The 21,794-nt window shown below is 39.8% G+C and overlaps 1 protein-coding gene across 1 annotated transcript in view; it reads left to right on the top strand.

Moving 5' to 3' along the window:
• Positions 1 to 21,794, top strand: part of LOC122812984 (E3 ubiquitin-protein ligase rnf213-alpha-like) — a 1,982,151-nt gene that overhangs the window by 943,985 nt on the left and 1,016,372 nt on the right. Inside the window, 1 exon segment of the mRNA XM_044085079.1 lies at positions 19,960 to 20,012. Coding sequence (XP_043941014.1) covers positions 19,960 to 20,012 — 53 coding nt within the window.

Below are 21,794 nucleotides of genomic sequence, written 5' to 3'. Positions count from 1 at the left end.
TCTATTCCAGAGCGAAGGGAGCCTCTGGGTTATGAATCTGTCCCTCCAGCATGTCCTATTTATTTCTGTGCCGAGGTTCAAGTCCCTCGAGCACGTAGTTCTAAGGGATTTGGATTTTCTGAGGTGGAGCATGCTCATTAATTCCGGGTTGGGCATGGCTTTATACGTCAGGCATAGATCGTCTCTAAGTAGGCGGTATGCAACTGAGTAGAGCTGGAGTTTCTTTAACCGAGCAGCATATGGCATCTGTTTGAGTCCCATAATCCTCTTTGTGAGGTACTTTTGGGGTCTTTCTAGTTGCTGCAGGTGTCTGGTAAGGTACATCCCAAATGGGGCATTGTATTCAATTATGGGCCTGATGAGGGATGAATAAAGGGGCACAATGACCTCCCTTGATCTAGATGTGAATCCTTTCATGATAAGGTGGGCTATATAGAAGGTCTTTCTAACCACTTTGGCAATGTGGTTGTCAAAGTAGAGATTACTATCAACTTGGGTCCCCAGGTCACTAATTACTTCTTCCGTACTTAATGGATTCCCGCCTATGTGGTAATTTGTGGGCACTTTGTTTTTGCGAAAGGGTATGACTATACACTTTTTAGCATTTAGCTTTAGGCCATGGCTCTGGCACCAGTTATCCGTCTCTATGAGACCCTTTTGGAGGATGCTTGCGTCAGCTGGAGAGTCAATTATGGCACCCAGTTTGCAGTCATCTGCGAACTTGGTCAGCCACAGTCCTCCCGTGTTAGCCTGAAACTCTGAGAAATATATACCGAACAAGGGAGGTCCCAGGACTGAGCCTTGTGGGATGCCACTTGTAACTGGTTTAGAGTCTGACATGGCTCCAGCAATTCTGACTATGTGGGTTCTGTCCTTGAGCCAGTTTGCAACCCATCTTATGACATAGGGGTTTATATTTAAGCTGGAGGGCTTATCTATGATGCCCGAGTGGGGTATTGTGTCAAAGGCTTTTGCGAGGTCCAGGTAAGCTGTGTGGATTACCTTCCCCTCATCAATGGCCTTGGTGACTGTTTCAAAGAAATTGACCAGGTTTAAGAGGCAGGATCTGCCCTTAACAAAGCCGAACTGGGTAGGATCCAGTGTCTGTAGGTCCCCAATATCTTTGTTTATGAGTTCCATGATGATCCTCTCCATAGCTTTGCAGACCAGGCTAATCAGGCTTATGGGGCGATAGTTTCCAGGGTCCGTAGAGGTACCACCTTTGTGGAGTGGGACCAATGTTGCTGTATGCCATTCTTTGGGTACATATCCTGTAGTAAGGCTGAGGTTGAACAGCAGCTTTATGTGAGGTTTTAGCTCTTCTTGGAGTTCATGTAGGACGCAGCCCGGGATGCCGTCTGGTCCCATTGATGCTGTGTTTTTTGCTTTGGAGAGGGCAGCTTTCACCTGAGCATCTGAGATGTCAGGGAGGCAGCACTCTGCTGAGACAGATATTTGCTCTTGGGGAAGGGGGGAGGGGAGAAGTTTGCACTGAACCTGTCTGCCAGGATGTTGGCAATGTCTGTGGGTTCAGTGTATTTTTTGTCATTTTGGACCAACTCTGAGCATATCTGGGAGTTGCCACCCAGGTTCCTAACATAACTAAAGAAAGCCTTGTGATTATCTTTAGTGTCCTGTGCAATTTTTCTCTCGAAGCTGGCTTTGGATGATTTTATGAGGGATCTTAGTTTTTTGCTAGTACTGATCAGAGATGCCTTCCCTTTCAGGGATTTTGCTGTATCATGTAGTAGCTTCCTCCTTCTGTTGGACAGCTTATTTATGGCTGGGGTCCACCAGGCAGGACACTTGCCTTTGGAAGACTGGGTCTTGGTTTTGTTTAGGATAGCATGATCCATGCATTCCTAAAGGTGTCCATAGAATGCGTTTATAAAGGATTCTGCGTTTTGAGCCGTAGTTTCCACAGGCCCGGGGGCCTTGAAGGATTTCACTTAGTTTTTGAGAAGTGTGAAGTTTGCTTTTGAGAAGTTTTTCACTGAGGTTTTCTGGGCTGTGGGTGGGATTGGGATGTGGATATCCAGTGAGATTAATTTATGGTCCGATCTTACCAATGAGGGGAATACCTCTGGTATGGAGCATAGAGTCCCCATGTTGGTGATGACCAGGTCCAGTATGTTATCCCCTCTTGTGGGGGTGGTGACTAGTTGTTCCATAGCATTTGAGTTTATAAATTCTAGGAACCTTTGGGCTAGGGTGTTGGAGCTAGAGTAATGCTCCCAGTCAATGTTTGGGTAGTTCAAGTCACCCAATATAATGGTGTTTGGAGAGACCTTCATATTCTCCAGTGTTCTCAGGAAGGCCGAGTGAGATTCCTGATTTGGAGAGGGTGGTCTGTCGCATGCTAGAAACTGAAAAGCAGTTTTGCCCACTGTTAGCTGCACATGGATGGTCTCAGATGCTTCGTGCAATGCCATTAACCTGGAGGTGTGGGTATCTTTGATGAATATGGATACTCCCCCTCCTTTTGTGGTTCGGTCTGAGTTTTGGGGCCGAAAAGCATGATATGAGGTATAACCTGGTAGTGCTGGGGTGCTCTCGGGAGCCTTGAACCAGGTTTCTGTCACTGCACAGATATCGATGTTCTCCATACCGAGGAGGGCTTTGAGTGCGTGCATCTTGAGGTTTAGACTTCTGGCGTTTAGCAGCATTACCCTTAGTTTCTTTTTCCTTGTGTTGTCCATGGTGGTGGGTTTGTCTTTTGAGCCTTGCCTAAAAAAGGCACTATGGGGGTGGCAAGAGCCTTTGCCAATATCCGAAAGCCCAGGGGTGACAGGTGCAAGCCATCCCTAGCAAAGCAACGTGGCTTGTCGAGCATGTCATCCCAGGCTGACAGACACTGGATCCCCTTTGAATGACACCAAAACTTTAGCCAATTGTTAAAATTGATCATTTTGTCTTTATACTGTGGCATCATTCTTGGTGAGGGTAATATGCTGCTCAAGGTCAGGGTCATACTGGCCTGGGCTACATGATCAGAGAGCTCCTCTATGTCTCTTTTCATGTAGTCCAGGGAGGTATGTCTCAGGTCATTCACACCAGCATGGACAATGACTGAGTCATATTTGTACTTGCTTTGGAGTGACCTGAGTGCATGTGTTATGTGGCGGATCCTAGCGCCCAACAGGCAGCTCACCGTGACCTTCTCCTTGTTCAGCCTGGTGAGCGGGACATCAGTGTGTCTGACAATAGAGTCACCTATTACCAGTGTATTAGGTGTGTTGTTTAGCCTTAAGGGCTGTGACTGTTTGGCACACTGACTTTGTGGGCTATGTGTTGCACGTGTTTTGTTCTGGGGTAGCTGTTGCTTGGATGTCTGCTTTGGAGGTCTCTGTTGCTTAGGCAGATTTTTATTTAGAGCCCCCTAGTATGTTTTAGTGTGTTTATATGTTTGGTTTACTGTTGTGTTTTGACTATGTGAGACTGGATTTGTGGTGTGTGAGGTTACTTTCTCCTCCTGACTGGTTATGCCAGTACTGAGTTGAGAGAGCTCAGCCTCCAGTTTGGCTATATGGATGCATCTCTCACATATATTTGAACTTGTTGGGAGGAGGAGAGGGTTGTCTGTGTACATGAGGCAGTTGTAACATTGCCTCAGGATTCCCAGATTCACCAGCTGGACTGGAGAGGAAACCAGCAACTGACCTTTGGACATTCTAGAATAGTATAGGGAACTCCTTTTTACTGAATCAAGAAGGACCAATAGGGGACAAGGTACTCAAAGGGAGTATATGGGGATGTAGTGCTTTTAGTTTATTAGTGCTAACATAAAATTGCTTATATGAGCTAGTGTATGGCTTTAGATTGAGAATAGGGTGTTTAATTTGAGAGATAAAGCAGTTATAAGGGAAAAAGTGAAGAGCAGACTTTGTGGAGCCGGGAATGATGGTTTAAACCCGATTGAGCGGCGCTGCCTGATGCTGCGCTATGCGCAAAATCATGCAAAACCGCGCCAAAGCGGGTTTTTATACAGGGGACTTGAAAGAGCTAGAAATTAGCCCAAAACGGCCAATAAACTACAAGATTCTTGTGCTGAGATCACTCCTCCAGGGACAGATAGGCTGCTCAAAGCTCCCCACTCCCACTGGTGAACAAAGAAGCTTCCTTCTATCCAAGTAAGGAAATGGGCAACACAGAAACTATACCAAAGTCCAGAATACAGCAATGCCTGTATTAGGGACTATTCTAGGTCAGGAAAGGTGGGAAACAAGGATATTTTTTTGTTTTTTTCTTTTTTAAAGGACAAACAGCAGAAAATGCACAGTAATTGTTTAACACAGGCTAGCGCACTTGAGTGAGCAGCCTCAACAGATAAAATTCGACAAAAGACAAACTTTAATGTGCAGATAAAAACTATTTAACAAAACAAGCTTTTAAACAGGTAAAACTGCAGTTATAACTTGCTTTTTGGCGAGGAAAGATGGTCACAAAGGTAATAGGAAAAAAATATACTTAAATCAGTTTAGCAGTCACTCTTTTTCTCCTCTCTGCTGCTAGCACCACTCTGCAGGACCACGAGGAGCTTTTGCTGAGTTGGAACAAGCGAAAAACCGCGCCAAAGCGGGTTTTATACAGGGGACTTGAAAGAGCTAGAAATTAGCCCAAAACGGCCAATAGACTACAAGATTCTGTGCTGAGATCACTCCTCCAGGGACAGATAGGGTGCTCAAAGCTCCCACTCCCACTGGTGAAAAAAGAAGCTTCCTTCTATCCAAGTAAGGAAATGGGCAACACAGGAACTATACCAAAGTCCAGAATACAGCAATGCCTGTATTAGGGACTATTCTAGGTCAGGAAAGGCGGGAAACAAGGATATGTTTTTGTTTTTTTCTTTTTTAAATGGCAAACAGCAGAAAATGCACAGTAATTGTTTAACACAGGCTAGCGCACTTGAGTGAGCAGCCTCAACAGATAAAATTCGACAAAAGACAAACTTTAAAGTGCAGATAAAAACTATTTAACAAAACAAGCTTTTAAACAGGTAAAACAGCAGTTATAACTCACTTTTTGGCGAGGGAAGATGGTCGCCAAGGTAATAGGAGCAAAATATACTTAAATCAGTTTAGCAGTCACTCTTTTTCTCCTCTCTGCTGCTAGCACCACTCTGCAGGACCACGAGGAGCTTTTGCTGAGTTGGAACAAGCGAAAAACCACACCAAAGCGGGTTTTTATACAGGGGACTTGAAAGAGCTAGACATTAGCCCAAAACAACCAATAGACTACAAGATTCTGTGCTGAGATCACTCCTCCAGGGACAGATAGGCTGCTCAAAGCTCCCCACTCCCACTGATGAACAAAGAAGCTTCCTTCTATCCACATAAGGAAATGGGCAACACAGGAACTATACCAAAGTCCAGAATACAGCAATGCCTGTATTAGGGACTATTCTAGGTCAGGAAAGGCGGGAAACAAGGATATTTTTTTGTTTTTTTCTTTTTTAAAGGACCAACAGCAGGAAATGCACAGTAATTGCTTAACACAGGCTAGCGCACTTGAGTGAGCAGCCTCAACAGATAAAATTCGACAAAAGACAAACTTTAATGTGCAGATAAAAACTATTTAACAAAACAAGCTTTTAAACAGGTAAAACAGCAGTTATAACTCGCTTTTTGGCGAGGAAAGACGGTTGCAAAGGTAATAGGAGCAAAATATACTTAAATCAGTTTAGCAGTCACTTTTTTTCGTCTCTCTGCTGCTAGCACCACTCTGCAGGACTATGAGGAGCTTTTGCTGAGTTGGAACCTTGTACAAACAGTCACTGTCATATGAGAATTTTAAGAAGTTTAGTTTCAGTCTTAATAACTATGTGAAAGAAGATTGTAGGGGAGTGGATATAGAAAATTAAGTAGAATATAAAGAGTTAACAGTGTTAATGATTATATGAAAGAAGATTGTGAGGGAGTACATATAGAGGATAAAGTGGAATATAAAGAGTAGTTACAGCAGATTAAACTGAATGCCAGTAAGTCCCTATGTTTGAATGGGGCTATTAATTGTAAGGTAGTGTTTAAAAGAAAGAATAGGGGAATATGTAATAAATGATATCATCAGCATAAGAATATTTTTTTAACAGTCTTCTGTCATTTGTGATACTTTTCTGGCATTTATTTTAAATAGTGAAAGTTACGTGACTGATCCAGTATTTTTTAGTATGTAAGTATGGTATTGTACATAGTTCAGCAGTCTGATGGATTCTTCAGTGCAAGACAAATGTGCTTATGTGTTTGTATAGATTTTTGATTTTCAGTAACTGTTTTATTAATATTTAAACACTCCAAGTCTAATTATGATAGCTGCCAAAAACAGTTACTAGAAATGGAAATCAGAGTCTAAACCAACTTTACTAGAAGTAGTGAAGATAGTAACAGAGTTAAAACAACTGGAACTGGGAACTTTAGAAAAGGGTAGGAGCAAATTACATAAGAAAAAATGGGAACTGTGGGTTCAATGCATGCAGAGGAAGAACAAGGTTTAAAAGAAGGCAGGATTTGAATGAGCTATGGTTGACTAACAATGACTGGATATGTTAAAAGTGATGTATAATATTTCCAGCTACAGTTGTGTCAGCAAGATTAGGAATGTATAGTGTTTGCAACTGAGATTGTGTCCTTGTGGTTTGTAGTAATTTATCATTTATGTAAATGTAACATGGCGTATGTCATACATGATAATTAAATAAAGATGTTTGTTGTTTAAAAAAAAAATACCTAAGCACTTTGGGCCCTTATTTTCCCTGCCACATTAAGGAATTGATTTGTTTCTAAGCACATTCTTGACTGATATTCATCAGCAGGTATAGGTCTAGTGTGGGATGGTTAGACTTCCAAGTGGGGCTGTTATAATTTATCAAGGCTGGCTGCATCAGAACAAACTTCATTGAGACTGTCCTTTTGAACTCTAATATCTTTAAAGTTGTGACATCAAGGAAATTTCTGTTTGTATACTAAATACACCAGCTTCTCAGTTGGTTGTAATACAATGGTGGGAGAGCTCAATGACTGTCAGCCTGTCATAAATGTGTTAGAATCTGTCTCTCCAAGAGGAACATTTGATCTATGTTGTCTCTTCTGTCCATTTCTCAATGGATGGGTCTTCAGATCTGACCTTGGTTCTGATTTCGGCCATGCTAGACTTTGGATTTAAAGCTCTGTCTCCTTCCATTACCCAGAATCCCCTCCATTCCTCAACATTACCTCAGATCTCATTTGCAGCTCATTTGAATAGACTATCAGTTCACTGACTATCAGCATGTCATAAGTGTGTTGGAATCTGTGTCTCCAAGAGAAATATTTGATCTGATGTTGTTTCTTCCTTCCGTTCCTCAATGGATGAGTCTTAAGATTTAGCCTTGGATCTAACTTTAGCCACTCTAGACTTTAGATTCAGAAGTCAGACTTCCCCCACACACACACACACACCTGTGATGCCATCCGGACCGCAATATTGCCTCAGATCTCATTTGCCACTCATTCAAGCAGACACGGTCCCCTTTGCTCAGGATTACTTCAGCTAAGTGATTTAACCTCTGATATATTTAGATACTTTTTCTGTCTAGTCATGGCATAATGCTGTATCAGTTAGCGCTGTCGCCTCACAGCAAGAAGTTCTCTGGTTCAGTTCTTGACTGGGGTGCCTTCTGTGTGGAGTCTGTATGTCCTGTCTGTGTTCATGCATTCCAAAGACCTGTAATAGGTGGACTGGACATTCTAAATTGGCCCTAGGTGTGTGTGTGTGTGCATGTAGATGTGTATGGTGCACCCTCCGAGGAAGGTTCATCTATAGGCTAGCGATTTGAGCCCGTAAAACCCATACCTTCTACAGAAACAATGTGCATTGAAAATTGGTATTACCCGATGTACCATATGGTGCATAAATGAGAAGAGAGAGTCTTCCCTTACCTGTTAAAAAAAGTTATACTTGCCTTTCCTTTTTTTAGTGTTATGGCATGTTTTCTATGTACCATTGGTGTATAGTGTTTGATTGTTTTTCTCTTTGAATTTTTAGGGCAGTTTTTTCAGTATTGTTGTTTTACTCTGCTGTTCTTGTGGTTTGAATATTTCCTTACAGAGTGGAGAAACTCCTTGGTTTCAAGAAATATGTGGTGTGCAGCCACAAATTCATCAGATTGGATGCTCACTCTAAATGTGTTCATTGTCTGGGTAGAGCCCATCTTGATAAAGATTGCTGAATTTGCACTGCCTTTAACCAGGGAGCCATTATTGAATATTGGAACAAGTTTGTTCTGAAGGGAATTCTCCCAGCCCTCACAAGAGACTCGCCTTGACCTCAGACTCATCCTGACCTCTTTCTCCTTCTTCTGCTTCCGGAGACTCTCTTTCTACCATGATGCCCTGGGACAGACATAAAATGGCTAAGAAGAATTCACCTGATCACTCTCTCTTTGGTTGCTTCTTCAGCTCTGGCTCCAAAACTTGCTTCCAAGACTGTTGGATATGAAACTTCTGCAGAATTTTATAGTTATCAGATCCCATACTCCACCTCTGCCAGAGCCCAGGTTTTCCCCAAAGCCAGTGTCTCCTAGATTGTACTCCCCCTTCCTGTAAGTAAGGCCAGTGCATTGCTTCTCCAGACCTTCTTCCACATCCTCATCCATCAGAGCAGTCCCATCTATAAGATTCATTTAGAAGTGGAGATAGGATGATGAGGAAGTTCCTCAGTACCCAAATTCAGTTGGGGGTTCTCCTTTCTCTGACCTTGGTTCAATTCTCAAGCTTCGGTCCTTCCCCTTTTCCTATGATCACTCCTACCCTGATCCAACCTCCAGGTTCAGGAACTGTCTCTGATCCCAGTTTCACCCAAGGGTGGTCCTTATCAAATCTGAAGACTTGGTTGTCTTCTACTTGGTGACATCTCTGACCTGACCTGCTATGAGCATTTAAAATCTGAAAGGATCTTAGAGTTAAAGCATCAGCACCAGATCCAGGGGTAAGTAAACAACTCTGAAGTGTTTGGAGCTGTCCCTTCCTCTTGGAGCTTCAGTGCTAGATAGCTCAGCTCCGACATCAGCTTTGGAGTCTTTCCAGATCAGGTGCTAGGACCAACCTGGATTAGATGCTTTGGCTCCTACTGGGGGGTTCTGGGTCTGCATTAGCTTCGCTTTTGAGGCTATTGAGTGACCATACTTCCTTCCTGGTGAGCAGACCTCTGTTATGCACTTGGATGCATCCATCCCCCATTGGAAATCCTTGGGTCCTGATCCAGCTGTTACTATCCCATCGAGACAGTCAGTCTGCCAAGCCACTAGATGGTCCTTATATAGGACTCCCATTCATCTTCCAAATCCTTGCTGGCATCCCACTGCAGAGGCACCTTGTAAGCATACATGCAAGAGGAGGCACATGGACTCCCCACAGACATCATTAACTGAAGACACCAACTTTGATGAAGCAGAGAGGGACTCCCAGTTCACCACTTGAGGACATCTCACTCAGGGAGATTCTTGCACTATTGAGACATAAAGATGAATGGTCCTCTGAAGCCCCTTCCTAGGAGGAGTCAGTGTTTCTCAAGGCCTTCGGGTCTGGCCCAACTTCTTCTTGGGTGGTCCTTCCTGTGGATGAGATGGTCAGCTTGATATAGAAGTGGGCCTGGAAGGAACTGGACATGGATAAGCCCATCCTGTGCAAGCCAGATAAATTTTCAGTCTCACCTAAAGATCATCCTCATTGGAACAAGGGTCTGGCAGTTGATTCAGTAGTAGTGGCAGCAGCTACTAAAGTCACTAAAAAGGAGCTGGTCAAGAACAGCTTCTCTGTCCATCCCCCTAACAGGGAACCTAGGGCATTGGACAAGTTGGGAAGCAGGTTTACACTTCAGCTACTGTGATACTGAGGGCTCAGAACTACCTGGCACATGTGAAGAGATTTCAGAGAGATTTGACAAAGGCACTTTCCAAATCTCTCTCTTAGGTTCCATATCTGCAGAGGGCAAGAAAATGGCAGACTCACTAATGGCCGCCCTACAGTCCCTTTCCAGTGCCTTGACGTGCTTGATCTTCACTGTGACTGATGACTCTTTGAGTGCTGTGGGTACAGGCATTACCATAAGGAGACATGCTTTGATGCATTTGTCTGACTTTGCAGAGCACTTCAGTATGTCCTTTGTGAATGCCTCCTGTGATGGCTTGACTCTTTTCAGACTAAAAGTCAAGGACTTACTCCCCAGGAGTGAAAAAGATGAAAATCCCTTCTGCCATTAGAATATCATTTTTTATCCCCCAGAGTTCCTTCTCTAGGAACCAGAGGGGAGGTGAGAAACTGTGGTTCTAGAAGTCCCAAGAGTTTTGTCTGAACACTTCTGAAGATAGACCCCCATGGCAAAGGGGTGGGGGATTCTAATGCTGGATGTTGTGGTCCACAAAACCAGGGCTTCTGAGGTCCATACTCTGAGAGGCCCTATCAGCACTCCTGAAGGGTTGTCTGACTGCTGCTGTCTGGAGGAAGTCAGGGCACTTCCTTCTGCACCTCAAGGCCTGGACATCCATCATCAAAGATATGTAGGTGCATAAGATTATAACCAGAGGCTATTCTATCCCTTTTCTCTGTTGTCTTCCTCCATCAAAAAATATTTCCAGCATTCCACACTCCCAAAGAAAAGCAGCAGTTCTGGAATTAAAAAAAAAAAAAGCTATTGGACATGCATGTCTTCTAGGAGGTCCCACCAGACCAACATGGATCCGGAATTTTCTCAAGATTATTTTTGGTGCCAAAAACGACCTGGGATTTCAGGCCAGTATTGGACCTCAGTCACCTCAGCCACTATATCAGACAGATGAAGTTGCGGATGGTCATGATCCAGTCCATCCTCCTTTCTGTTTAGGAAGGATGATTGGATGTGTTTGATAGACCTTCAGGATGTATACTACCACATTATGATGGACAGGTGATCCAGAAGGTTCTCCATTTCTAGCTGGTTCCTAGCTATTTTCAGTTCAGGGCCCTGCCCTTTGGTCTCACCACAGCCCTACAGGTGTTCACCAAGTGTATGACAGTGGTTGCATCTCATCTCAGACTGAAAGAATTCTGAATGTTCCTAGATGACTGGCTCATTTCCTCTCCTGTCAAAGATCTCTACATCCATCAAGTACTTGCTCGACACAGCACAGTAAATCAGAAGCCACGAACTGCTGCAGTAAAATTCCTTTTATTTAAAAACCATCCAACAAATAAGTAGTTAAGCGCTTTCATCTAGTGCTCCTAGATTTCATCAGAACATTGATTTGATGTATCCTGGCTATTAAATAGTCAATTTAAAATACTAATGAATTAGCTTAATTAATTATTCCAATATAATATATTCTTCGCTTTTGAAAAACGCTTTTAAAAACCTTGTTGTTGTTATACTACATAAATAACTGTATAGGTAGTATATACTATCCTAGATACATAGACAATATTTTATAGACAATAATTTATACAGTAATATCATGTTATTTATGCTCTTATACAAGTGAATAATAAAAGTCTAAAAACCATAAACAAATAGGTATTTCATATATATACATCCATTTTCATTATATAATTGTATCTAACCTATCTAGTGTAAATAACATTATGTTCTTAACAATGGCTTAGTGGGTATGACCTCATTTAACCCTGCCACTTGATTTCTTTTATGGCCTTTATATTGCCTCCTCTGGGATTGGGGTTGACCACCTCCAATATCCCAAACTTAAAGTTATTACACAATTCATTATTTATTATATGCCTAGATAGTGCATTATTAACATCTTTCCTTTTTATGCAATATAAGTGGTCATATATCCTGTTTTTCAAATATCTGTCAGTCATGCCGACATAATAATTCTCACATGTGTCACAAATGGCCAGATATATAACATGCCTACTGAGACAATTCCCATTCTTAAAATAAATCTTGGTTCTATTTTTATCCTTTAAAGTTATTGATTTACCTTCAAAAATATATTTACAGTAATTACAGCATCCACATTTGCTGGAATTCTGTTTTATTTGGATAAGTCTCTGAAGGCTGTTGCCTGCCTTATATACAAAATTCGGTGCGGTGGGTACTTTGTCCTTCACTGCTACATCATTTCTTAATATGTGCCAATGCTTAGATATTAACTGTTTAATACTATGAGTTTCATCCCCATACTTCAAAATGCATGATCTATTATAACCTGAAACATCATTTATGTCATTTGTCCTTTTATTTTATTACCCCATTCCTGTGTGATGTACTGAGCTAAATCTCTTAACATCCTTTCTGGATATCCCTTTTCACCAAACAAGGTCACCATGAAACTTATCTCCTTCAACACGTTGCTCTTAACTGATGTCATCCTTGCAGCCCTAATCATTTGCCCTTTCACTATATTGTATTTTACTTTATATGTGTGGGCACTGGAGAAATGCAAGTAGCTATTACTATCGTTTCACCTTGATGTATCCTTGATTGAAATGCCTTGCCATCTGTGTAAACATATACATCTAAGTAATTAATCCCTTCCCTACACCATTGATGGGTAAATTTAAGATAGTGGTATTATTGATATAGTTTACAAAATTTTCCAATTCATCAATACTTCCTTTCCAAAGCAAAAATATATCATCCAGGTATCTAATTTGATATCTTCTGCATCCACTCAGTGTTGTGAATGTATGTTGTTTCCCAATCCAAAAGGACCATATTAGGACCTGTTTATAATATTCACCTTAAAATATATAGTTATAATCCAATACAATTTCCATAAATGATGTAAGTGTTATGATCTCATCATTGTGCAACCCACTGAAGTTTTTCATGCTTTGAATAAAACTTTCTATTCCTTCGTGTCTAGGAATACATGAAAATAGTTCCTTAACATCAATGGTTACAAAAATAATATTAGATGACCACAAGTCCTGTGTGAATATCCCAAAGTCCCAGGAATCCTTTATAATATGTGGTATGTTTTTATACATATGCTTAAGTCTGGTGTCCACCACTTTTCCATATGGGAAGGTCTTACTTGCACTTCCTGAGATTATGGGTCTGAAGGGGGGGTCTATAGAATTTTATGAACCTTAGGGATGCCTCTTATAGTAGCCAGAATTGGATATTCTACTCTTAAAAATTTATAAAGGTCCTCATCTATTTGTGCATTTAGTAAGAATTCCTCTAGAAAGGAGTCAAGTCTACTGTAGGCAATATTAACTTGATTCAACGATGACACTTTTGTATCATTCAATATTTCAAATATTTTGGCACTATATTTTTCCTGATCATAAAGTACAATACCCCCACCCTTGTCGGCTACCAGGATCCTAACATCAGCTGCACAGATATTATCAAAGTGAAGTGCAAAAATAATAAAAAGATAGAGTCAGATATCAAAATTTATAATTATAGTAGCTACACACCTAATGAGGACATTATAAAGGTTTTCTCAAAAGGTATGAAATTCATACCTGACAAATCTATGGATTTAGTTGATACTCTGGTTGAATTGAAGTTGTTTTTATGAAGCTCAACCTAGGGTATTTTCAAAATAGAATACAAACAGTATCTACCAATAAACAACTATGTAGAAAGAGTAATTTTACTCCACCCATGGTTAAAACCTTAGAAAATTTTGAGAAAGCTATACAAACTGACATATATAAGCTATATAGAAAAGCAAAATATATTAAAAAAGAGTCTAATCAAAATAATTTTATATGTAAGGCTATAGATAATATCTGTGCAGCTGATGTTAGGATCCTGGTAAGGGTGGGGGTATTGTACTTTATGATCAGGAAAAATATAGTGCCAAAATATTTGAAATATTGAATGATACAAAACAGTACGAAGTGTCATCGTTGAATCAAGTTAATATTGCCTACAGTAGACTTGATCCTAAAAACATACCACATATTATAAAGGATTCCTGGGACTTTTTGGGGATATTCACACAGGACTTGTGGTCATCTAATATTATTTTTGTAACCATTGATGTTAAGGAACTATTTTCATGTATTCCTAGACACGAAGGAATAGAAAGTTTTATTCAAAGCATGAAAAACTTCAGTGGGTTGCACAATGATGAGATCATAACACTTACATCATTTATGGAAATTGTATTGGATTATAACTATATATTTTTCGAAGGTGAATATTATAAACAGGTCACAGGTGTGGCAATGGGGCAGCATGCTCCCATGTATGCTAATATGGTCCTTTTGGATTGAAACAACATACATTCACAACACTGAGTGGATGCAGAAGATATCAAAATCGTTAGATACCTGGATGATATATTTTTGCTTTGGAAAGGAAGTATTGATGAATTGGAAAATTTTGTAAACTATATCAATAATACCACCCTATCTTAAATTTACCCATCAATGGTGTAGGGAAGGGATTAATTACTTAGATGTATATGTTTACACAGATGGCAAGGCATTTCAATCAAGGATACATTAGTAATAGCTACTTGCATTTCTCCAGTGCCCACACATATAAAGTAAAATACAATATAGTGAAAGGGCAAATGATTAGGGCTGCAAGGATGACATCAGTTAAGTGTTGAAGGAGATAAGTTTCATGGTGACCTTGTTTGGTGAAAGGGATATCCAGAAAGGATGTTAAGAGATTTAGCTCAGTACATCACACAGGAATGGGGTAATAAATATTACCCGTTGATAGGCAAAGGAATACCCAATAAAAGGACAAATGACATAAATGATGTTTCAGGTTATAATAGATCATGCATTTTGAAGTATGGGGATGAAACTCATAGTATTAAACAGTTAATATCTAAGCATTGGCACATATTAAGAAATGATGTAGCAGTGAAGGACAAAGTACCCACCGCTTTCAATTTTGTATATAAGGCAGGCAACAGCCTTCAGAGACTTATCCAAATAAAACAGAATTCCAGCAAAGAGGGTCCACGCATTAATAGGGCACTACGAGGTGTGGATGCTGTAATTACTGTAAATATATTTTTGAAGGTAAATCAATAACTTTAAAGGATAAAAATAGAACCAAGATTTATTTTAAGAATGGGAATTGTCTCAGTAGGCATGTTATATATCTGGCCATTTGTGACACATGTGAGAATTATTATGTCGGCATGACTGACAGATATTTGAAAAACAGGATATATGACCACTTATATTGCATAAAAAGGAAAGATGTTAATAATGCACTATCTAGGCATATAATAAATAATGAATTGTGTAATAACTTTAAGTTTGGGATATTGGAGGTGGTCAGCCCCAATCCCAGAGGAGGCAATATAAAGGCCATAGTGGGCGAAAAAGAAATCAAGTGGCAGCTGCTACATTGTTAAATGAGGTCATACCCACTAAGCCATTGTTAAGAACATAATGTTATTTACACTAGATAGGTTAGATACAATTATATAATGAAAATGGATGTATATATATGAAATACCTATTTGTTTATGGTTTTTAGACTTTTATTATTCACTTGTATAAGAGCATAAATAACATGATATTACTGTATAAATTATTGTCTATAAAATATTGTCTATGTATCTAGGATAGTATATACTACCTATACAGTTATTTATGTAGTATAACAACAACAAGGTTTTTTAAAAAATGTTTTTTCAAAAACGTATTTAGAGCTTTAAGAATATATTATATTGGAATAATTAATTAAGCTAATTCATTAGTATTTTTGGCGGGTAAATTGACTATTTAATAGCCAGGATACATCAAATCAATGTTCTGATGAAATCTAGGAGCACTAGATGAACTACTTATTTGTTGGATGGTTTTTAAATAAAAGGAATTTTACTGCAGCAGTTCGTGGCTTCTGATTTACTGTGCTGTGTCGAGCAAGTACTTGGTGGAACTAGTAGAACTCAGGAGCCTTCTTTTTTTAATCTCTACATCCATGCCAGGGACTCCTGGATTCACCTTTACTCTCAACTGGGTATCACAGTAAACTTACACAAGTACATGTTTCTCCTGGTCTAGACAATAGAATGTGTAGGTGCTCACCTGGATATAGCATGTCAGTTACGAGACTTTCAGGAAACAGATTGACCACCATATATAATCAAGCTGTACAAGTCCTTTCCTGTCAGAAGCCACCTGTGAAACTGATTCTTCAGCAACTAAGATCTATGGCTGCCTCACTTACTCTAGACCCCTGGACAGATACAGCATGAGGTTTCTCCAGTGGACATTTTCAGTACTATTTCATCAGACATCATCCCAGGGATTTTTGAATACATTAAACAGACATTTGCAGGACACACATACAGTGGTGGCTCAAGTTCCAAAAGTCTCAGGGCTGCTCCTTTGTCCCTCCTTCTCTGAAGCTTACAGTGACCATGGATACTTCCCAACTGGGGTGTGGGGGCACTACATGGGAATAACTGCACAAGCCACATGGCCCCTCTCCAAGGGCATTCTTCACATTAGTGTTCTGGTGATGACGGCAGTCCTTCTAGCATTGCAGGTCTTTCAGGATGTCCTACCTCTAGGGGTGATATCCTTTCAGGTGAATAAATTGTTGGTAGTCTGGTACATCAACAAGCAGGGGGGATCATGGTCCTATCACTTTTGTGGAGAAGCAGTGAGATTGTGGCAAAGGGTGATATCTTCTAGTTGCTTTCTCATAGCAATGCACATCCTGGGAAATCCAGTGTTCTGGTCAACAGGTTGAGCAGGTCTATCCTTCAACCGTACAAGTGGTCTCTCACTGCAGTGGAGGCAGAGCAAATTTTCTGTCACAGGGGTTGATCATGCTGCGGTATATTTGCCTCTCCTCACAACATCAAGTGCAGCAGGTACTTTGCCTTGATCCCTCCAGAGGCAGAGTCACCAAGAGAGACACTGTGACCCACATTTGGCTCTTCAGACTCCTGTATGCTTTACTCCTACTCATCTCATCCCAAAATGTTTACAAAAAACATGGAAGAGGAATCTCACAGTCATCCTCATTGATCTTTTCTGGCTTCAACAGGTATGGTTTCTCTTCCTCTGGCCTCATTTGCTATACCCCCCTTGGATACTGGACCCTAATCCAGATCTTGTGTCTCAAACAGACATTCACGTCCTCAGATTAACCACCTGGTTTCTTTACTTCCAGTGATGGCTAATCAGTCCAGGCTTTCTTCCCCATCCAGATTTCATCATCCCAAAGGCCATCTATCAGAAAGGCTTACAAAATCGGATGGAAAAGATTCTCTATCTGGCTTCCCAATGGAACCGGGACCCTTTCTTAGCTCCTCTTCTAGGAGCTTTATACTTTCTGGCTTCTGCTTTTCACAACTGGTCCAATTGCTATACTATAAAATTCCAGCTGGCTGCATTTCAAATTTTCCTGTTGGGGAAAGTCAGTCGTTCATTGCTCGTCTTAGATTATTCAAAGCTTTCATAAGGGCACGTTCCTAATTAAACTCCCCCTTAAGGATCTAACTCCTCCTTGGGATATTACTATTATGCTAAAAGCTATTACTAAACATCCCTTCAAACCTGCAGCCAAAGTGGACATAAATTTCTGGCCTGGAAAACATTGTTACTAGTGGCAATCACCTCAGGCATAGAGTATCAGAACTACAGGCCCTGTCTTGCAAAACCTCTTACTTTATTTTTCATAAGGTTGCATATCCTTATGGACAGACCCATCATCGTTCCTAAAGTAGCTACCGAGACTTCACTAAACTAATCAATCTACTGGTTTTCTTCCTGGATTTTGCCAACAATGGGGAGTAAACACTGCACCTGTTGGACGTACAGCATCTGCTTAGTTTTTATATTAACTGTACCAATAACATTAGAAAGTATGATCAATTGCTTTTCATTCTCAAAAGCATAACTGGGGTAAGCAGTCTCCAAAGTGTTTTGATCCGGCTGCATCTTTTATGTCTATAAGGAGAAAGGCCAGATCATATCCACACCCATTAAAGATTGTTCGACTTGATCTGCATCTCCTTCTACCACCTTTTCTAAAGGTCTTTATCGATGATATTTATACTGCTGCCACTTGGTACAATGTTCATGCATTTGTTTCTCATAAATTGGATTTAGTCAATAGAGATTGGGCTGCTTTTGGTTCAGCCATCCTCTGAAATATCTTTCCATGAAACCATCCTAAGAGTTTATTAGCTGGGGACTCTGTCCCATCTGTTGAGGAATAGACAAATTCAGATACAAAAGTTATGTTCTTACCATAACAATAGATCTGTGTCATCTGCTTCTGTCTTTCCTCAACTTTCCTCTGTCCTTCACCCTTCCATCATTTTGGAAGTTCACCATATTAGTTTCTGTTATGATGATATGGTCTTTCTCCTGGGTATATTCACATACTGTTTGAGCTCTAGAGCAGAACATAAGCAGAATGTTGCAATAAGGGACTCTGTTTTTTTTTATGAATAGGATCTCTTCCATCATAAATTTGTAGGTAAACTTAATCTAAGGTAATGCTGGGGACAGGAGGAGGTTATATGTAATATGAGTTGGATCTGAGATTAGGATCTGAAGACCCATCTATTGAGGAAGGACAGAAGCAGACAACACAGATTTATAGTTGTAGTAAGTCCATAGCTTTCATATTCTGTACTTCCTGCTTTTTTAAACAAAGAGCATTTTGTTTGGATTTGTTCAGTAAAATTGTATCTGTTGGATTTGGCTATGATAAACTAATTATATTTCCCAGCAAGTAAATTACTGTGAGTCATGGGTATGGCATGTTCAGAAGGAGATTATTGGATTGTAGACTTTGCAGCAAGATCCCCAGTTTGGAGATGTAAACACTTTTGCATGTATTTTTTTCCCAGGTATTGTGCCCCCATTCCTGTCAACCATCAAACCTCTTTGTGATAGATTTGTGCTCATTTGTTCTCTTTGGTGGGGGGTCCTCCAAGCTTCATGATGCAAGACCTTCTAGGGAAGGTCATCCTGGCAGTCGTGAGGGTTGGTTGACCCTTGCCATCATTCCAGCTATGAGGGTGTTGCTACTGGCCCTAATTTCACTCCTATACAGGGAAGATGCAGTTTGCATCATTATGGAGGTCCACAATGACTTCTCCATGCAGGTGCATACTTCTGTATACCTGCTACAAAGGCTACTACCAACTTATGGCTTGGTGAGCTGAACACCCACCTCGAGGAGATGATTTGCATCACTCTCCCCTCTCTGAAGTAACATGGTGTACCACAGCCTGTTCCATATACCCTAAGGATAGGCATGTGAATTCCAATGCCCCACCAGTTCCATCTGCTGTCTGAGTTGTTGCGTGAAGTCTGAACACCTGGACCATAGTCATGGCATTATCCCTGTATGCCTGCAGAACTGGTGAGCCCTTCTACATGTACTAAGCATGTATTTAGAAAATTTGAGCTGGTGGTAGCTGTTAGTTGTAAAAGCACTTGTTTAAGATCTACACAACATTGACTTTATCCTTGACATTTTTGTTTAGTACCATTGAAAATAGTAATCATTCATTTTAGTAGAGTGAGTTAATACTGAAGTACTGAGAATTAAAAAGAAACATTTAGCAATAAGAAAAAAAATGTGAACACTGGGTTGCAGAAACATGAATAATCACGCAGCAGATTTATGGAAAAGTATACTGTAAACTTTGCAAATAGAGGGGAAAAAGAACTGAAACTGTAAATAGGTGATGCCCCATGCAATGAGATCAGTGTGGTCATTCAGCTTTTCTAGGTCTGTAGTATATCTGCTCATAAAACAGCATCCTACAGTTTGGGTTTACAGTAATGTAACCTGACAGTTAGAGTTATGCTTCAGTGAGACACTTTCCACTGTTAAGTCATTTGTTGCCTTGCTATGAATTCAGATGTTTAGGTGCTGTTTTTTCTAAGGTTCTTGCAATTTTATGCATTCTGCAGTTCATTGTGTTATCTTACTGTGAGGTATATCCCTTCTCATATTGCTATCACTTTTAACTTTATATTATAAAAATAACATTTTAAGAGCTATTTTTTGTTGTTTGTTTAGATGCAGAAGTTGAAGAAATGAAAGTAGAAAACAGCATCAATGTTGAGCAAAAGGTAAAGATATTATTGTTATTACACAATCAAGTGGTTGCCTAGTAATGGATTATTATGTTATTCATTTTTCTTAACACACTTAGGAAGATGCAGCTAGCATGGTGTGTAGTGTAACATGCAAAGATTTTAGTCACAATGTCATCAAATACCCCTAAATATCTTTGTGAATTATAGTACTTTCAGAGAGAAGCAGGAACTATGTCCTTCCTTAGATCACTGTTGCAGTATTCCAGTACTATAATGGGCTGTCTTTCAGATATATATATATATATATATATATATATATATATATATATATATAACACATGTAGTGTTATTTGCTCAGTCCCAGTGTTTGGATTAGCAAGTTGTGGAGCCTTGGTGTAAAAAGAACACCGAGGGATAAAGCAAAATTTCATTTAAAATCGGTCAACTTGCTGCACCTGGAGGAAGAAAATTATTGTTGTGCTAAGTCTTCTCCCTCTTGTGGTCTCAGGATGCTTCTTCAGTCCTAGTTAGTTCCGCTGGGTGGAAGAGTTGTCCTCATGTCTTGTAATAAATCCAAATACTCAGTTCTTTTATAAGGGTTCCTTTATTTGGCAGATGAGTGCTTCTTAAAAGAATGAGTATCATGTGGTTTTGGCTGGGTATTTATTACAGTTACAGTATAAGTGTCTAATGTCACTTTTTCCCATTTCATCTTAGGGATGTATAGGGGAGGGGGTTAAGGTTTATTGAAAGTGCCTCTGAAGATGTGGTGGTTCTGCCTTTGTGTGTGTGTGTGGGACTGGAAACATGATTCTTGAACTTTCATAGATAACTACAGCTATCAATGAGTTATCTGTAAAGACAGATAAATTAGAAAGCAAAATGGACAATTTTAAAGAGGAATGTAAAAAAAAACAAGTTGAAGTGCTGAGTGCATCTGTTAAACAACAGTCATTATAAATCGTGAATATTGAAGCAATGTCTGATTCTGATGGAAGATTACTTAAACATAAGAATAACACTGAATTTCTTCAGAAACAAAACAACTTATTCTGGGAAAAAAATAGAAGACTTAGAGAACAGATCTAGAAGGAATAACTTCAGGATTTACATGATTCCTGAAAAAGAAGAAGGAGACAGTATGATTCAATTCCTTAATACATGGCTGCCTAAAACTTTGAACTTGCCTGAATCTTTTTCCTTTGGTAGCAAAAGGGCACATAGATCAGTGTCCAACTCATCTTTAAAAAGAAACCCACCTTTACCAAGGTCAGTGATCTTAACATTTTTCTCAAGTCAGGATAAGGATTCAGTCTTAAAAGCTGCATGGACTAATTATCCAGTTAAAATTAAAGAAAATGCTATAAGATTTGACAATGACTATTCAACATTAGTGATGTCAAAGGGAAAATATGAGTGCAACTTGTTAAAATCTTAAAGAAAAACAATATAAAAGCATAAATTTTGTTTCCAGCAAAAATAAGGATTCATCTACGAGAAGGAAGGAAGGACGCTTTTTAACAGCTTGGAAAATGTAGTGGACTTTATACAGAAAAATAAAATTCTAGAAAAAAACAGAAGAAATGAACTTGAATCTGTCAAATTCTTTGAAGAGAAATGCAGCAAGAGATGGCTGGTTAATAAAAGACAAAAACAGTAAAAAACTGAAGGACAAATGAAAATCAATGTATTTCATGGTTATGAATTCTTATTAATTTAAAGAAGTGCTTGAATACTTATGAACAGGTGCTGGATATTACTTTTTGCAAGGTAAATCATTTATTTCTTTCCCTGCTTCATATGGTTACAAGTTCC

Source organism: Protopterus annectens, chromosome 10.part0 (genome assembly GCF_019279795.1).
Source record: "Protopterus annectens isolate FY-2018-M chromosome 10.part0, PAN1.0, whole genome shotgun sequence".
NCBI lineage: Eukaryota > Metazoa > Chordata > Ceratodontiformes > Protopteridae > Protopterus > Protopterus annectens.
This window is presented reverse-complemented; position numbering and strand designations above follow the sequence as displayed.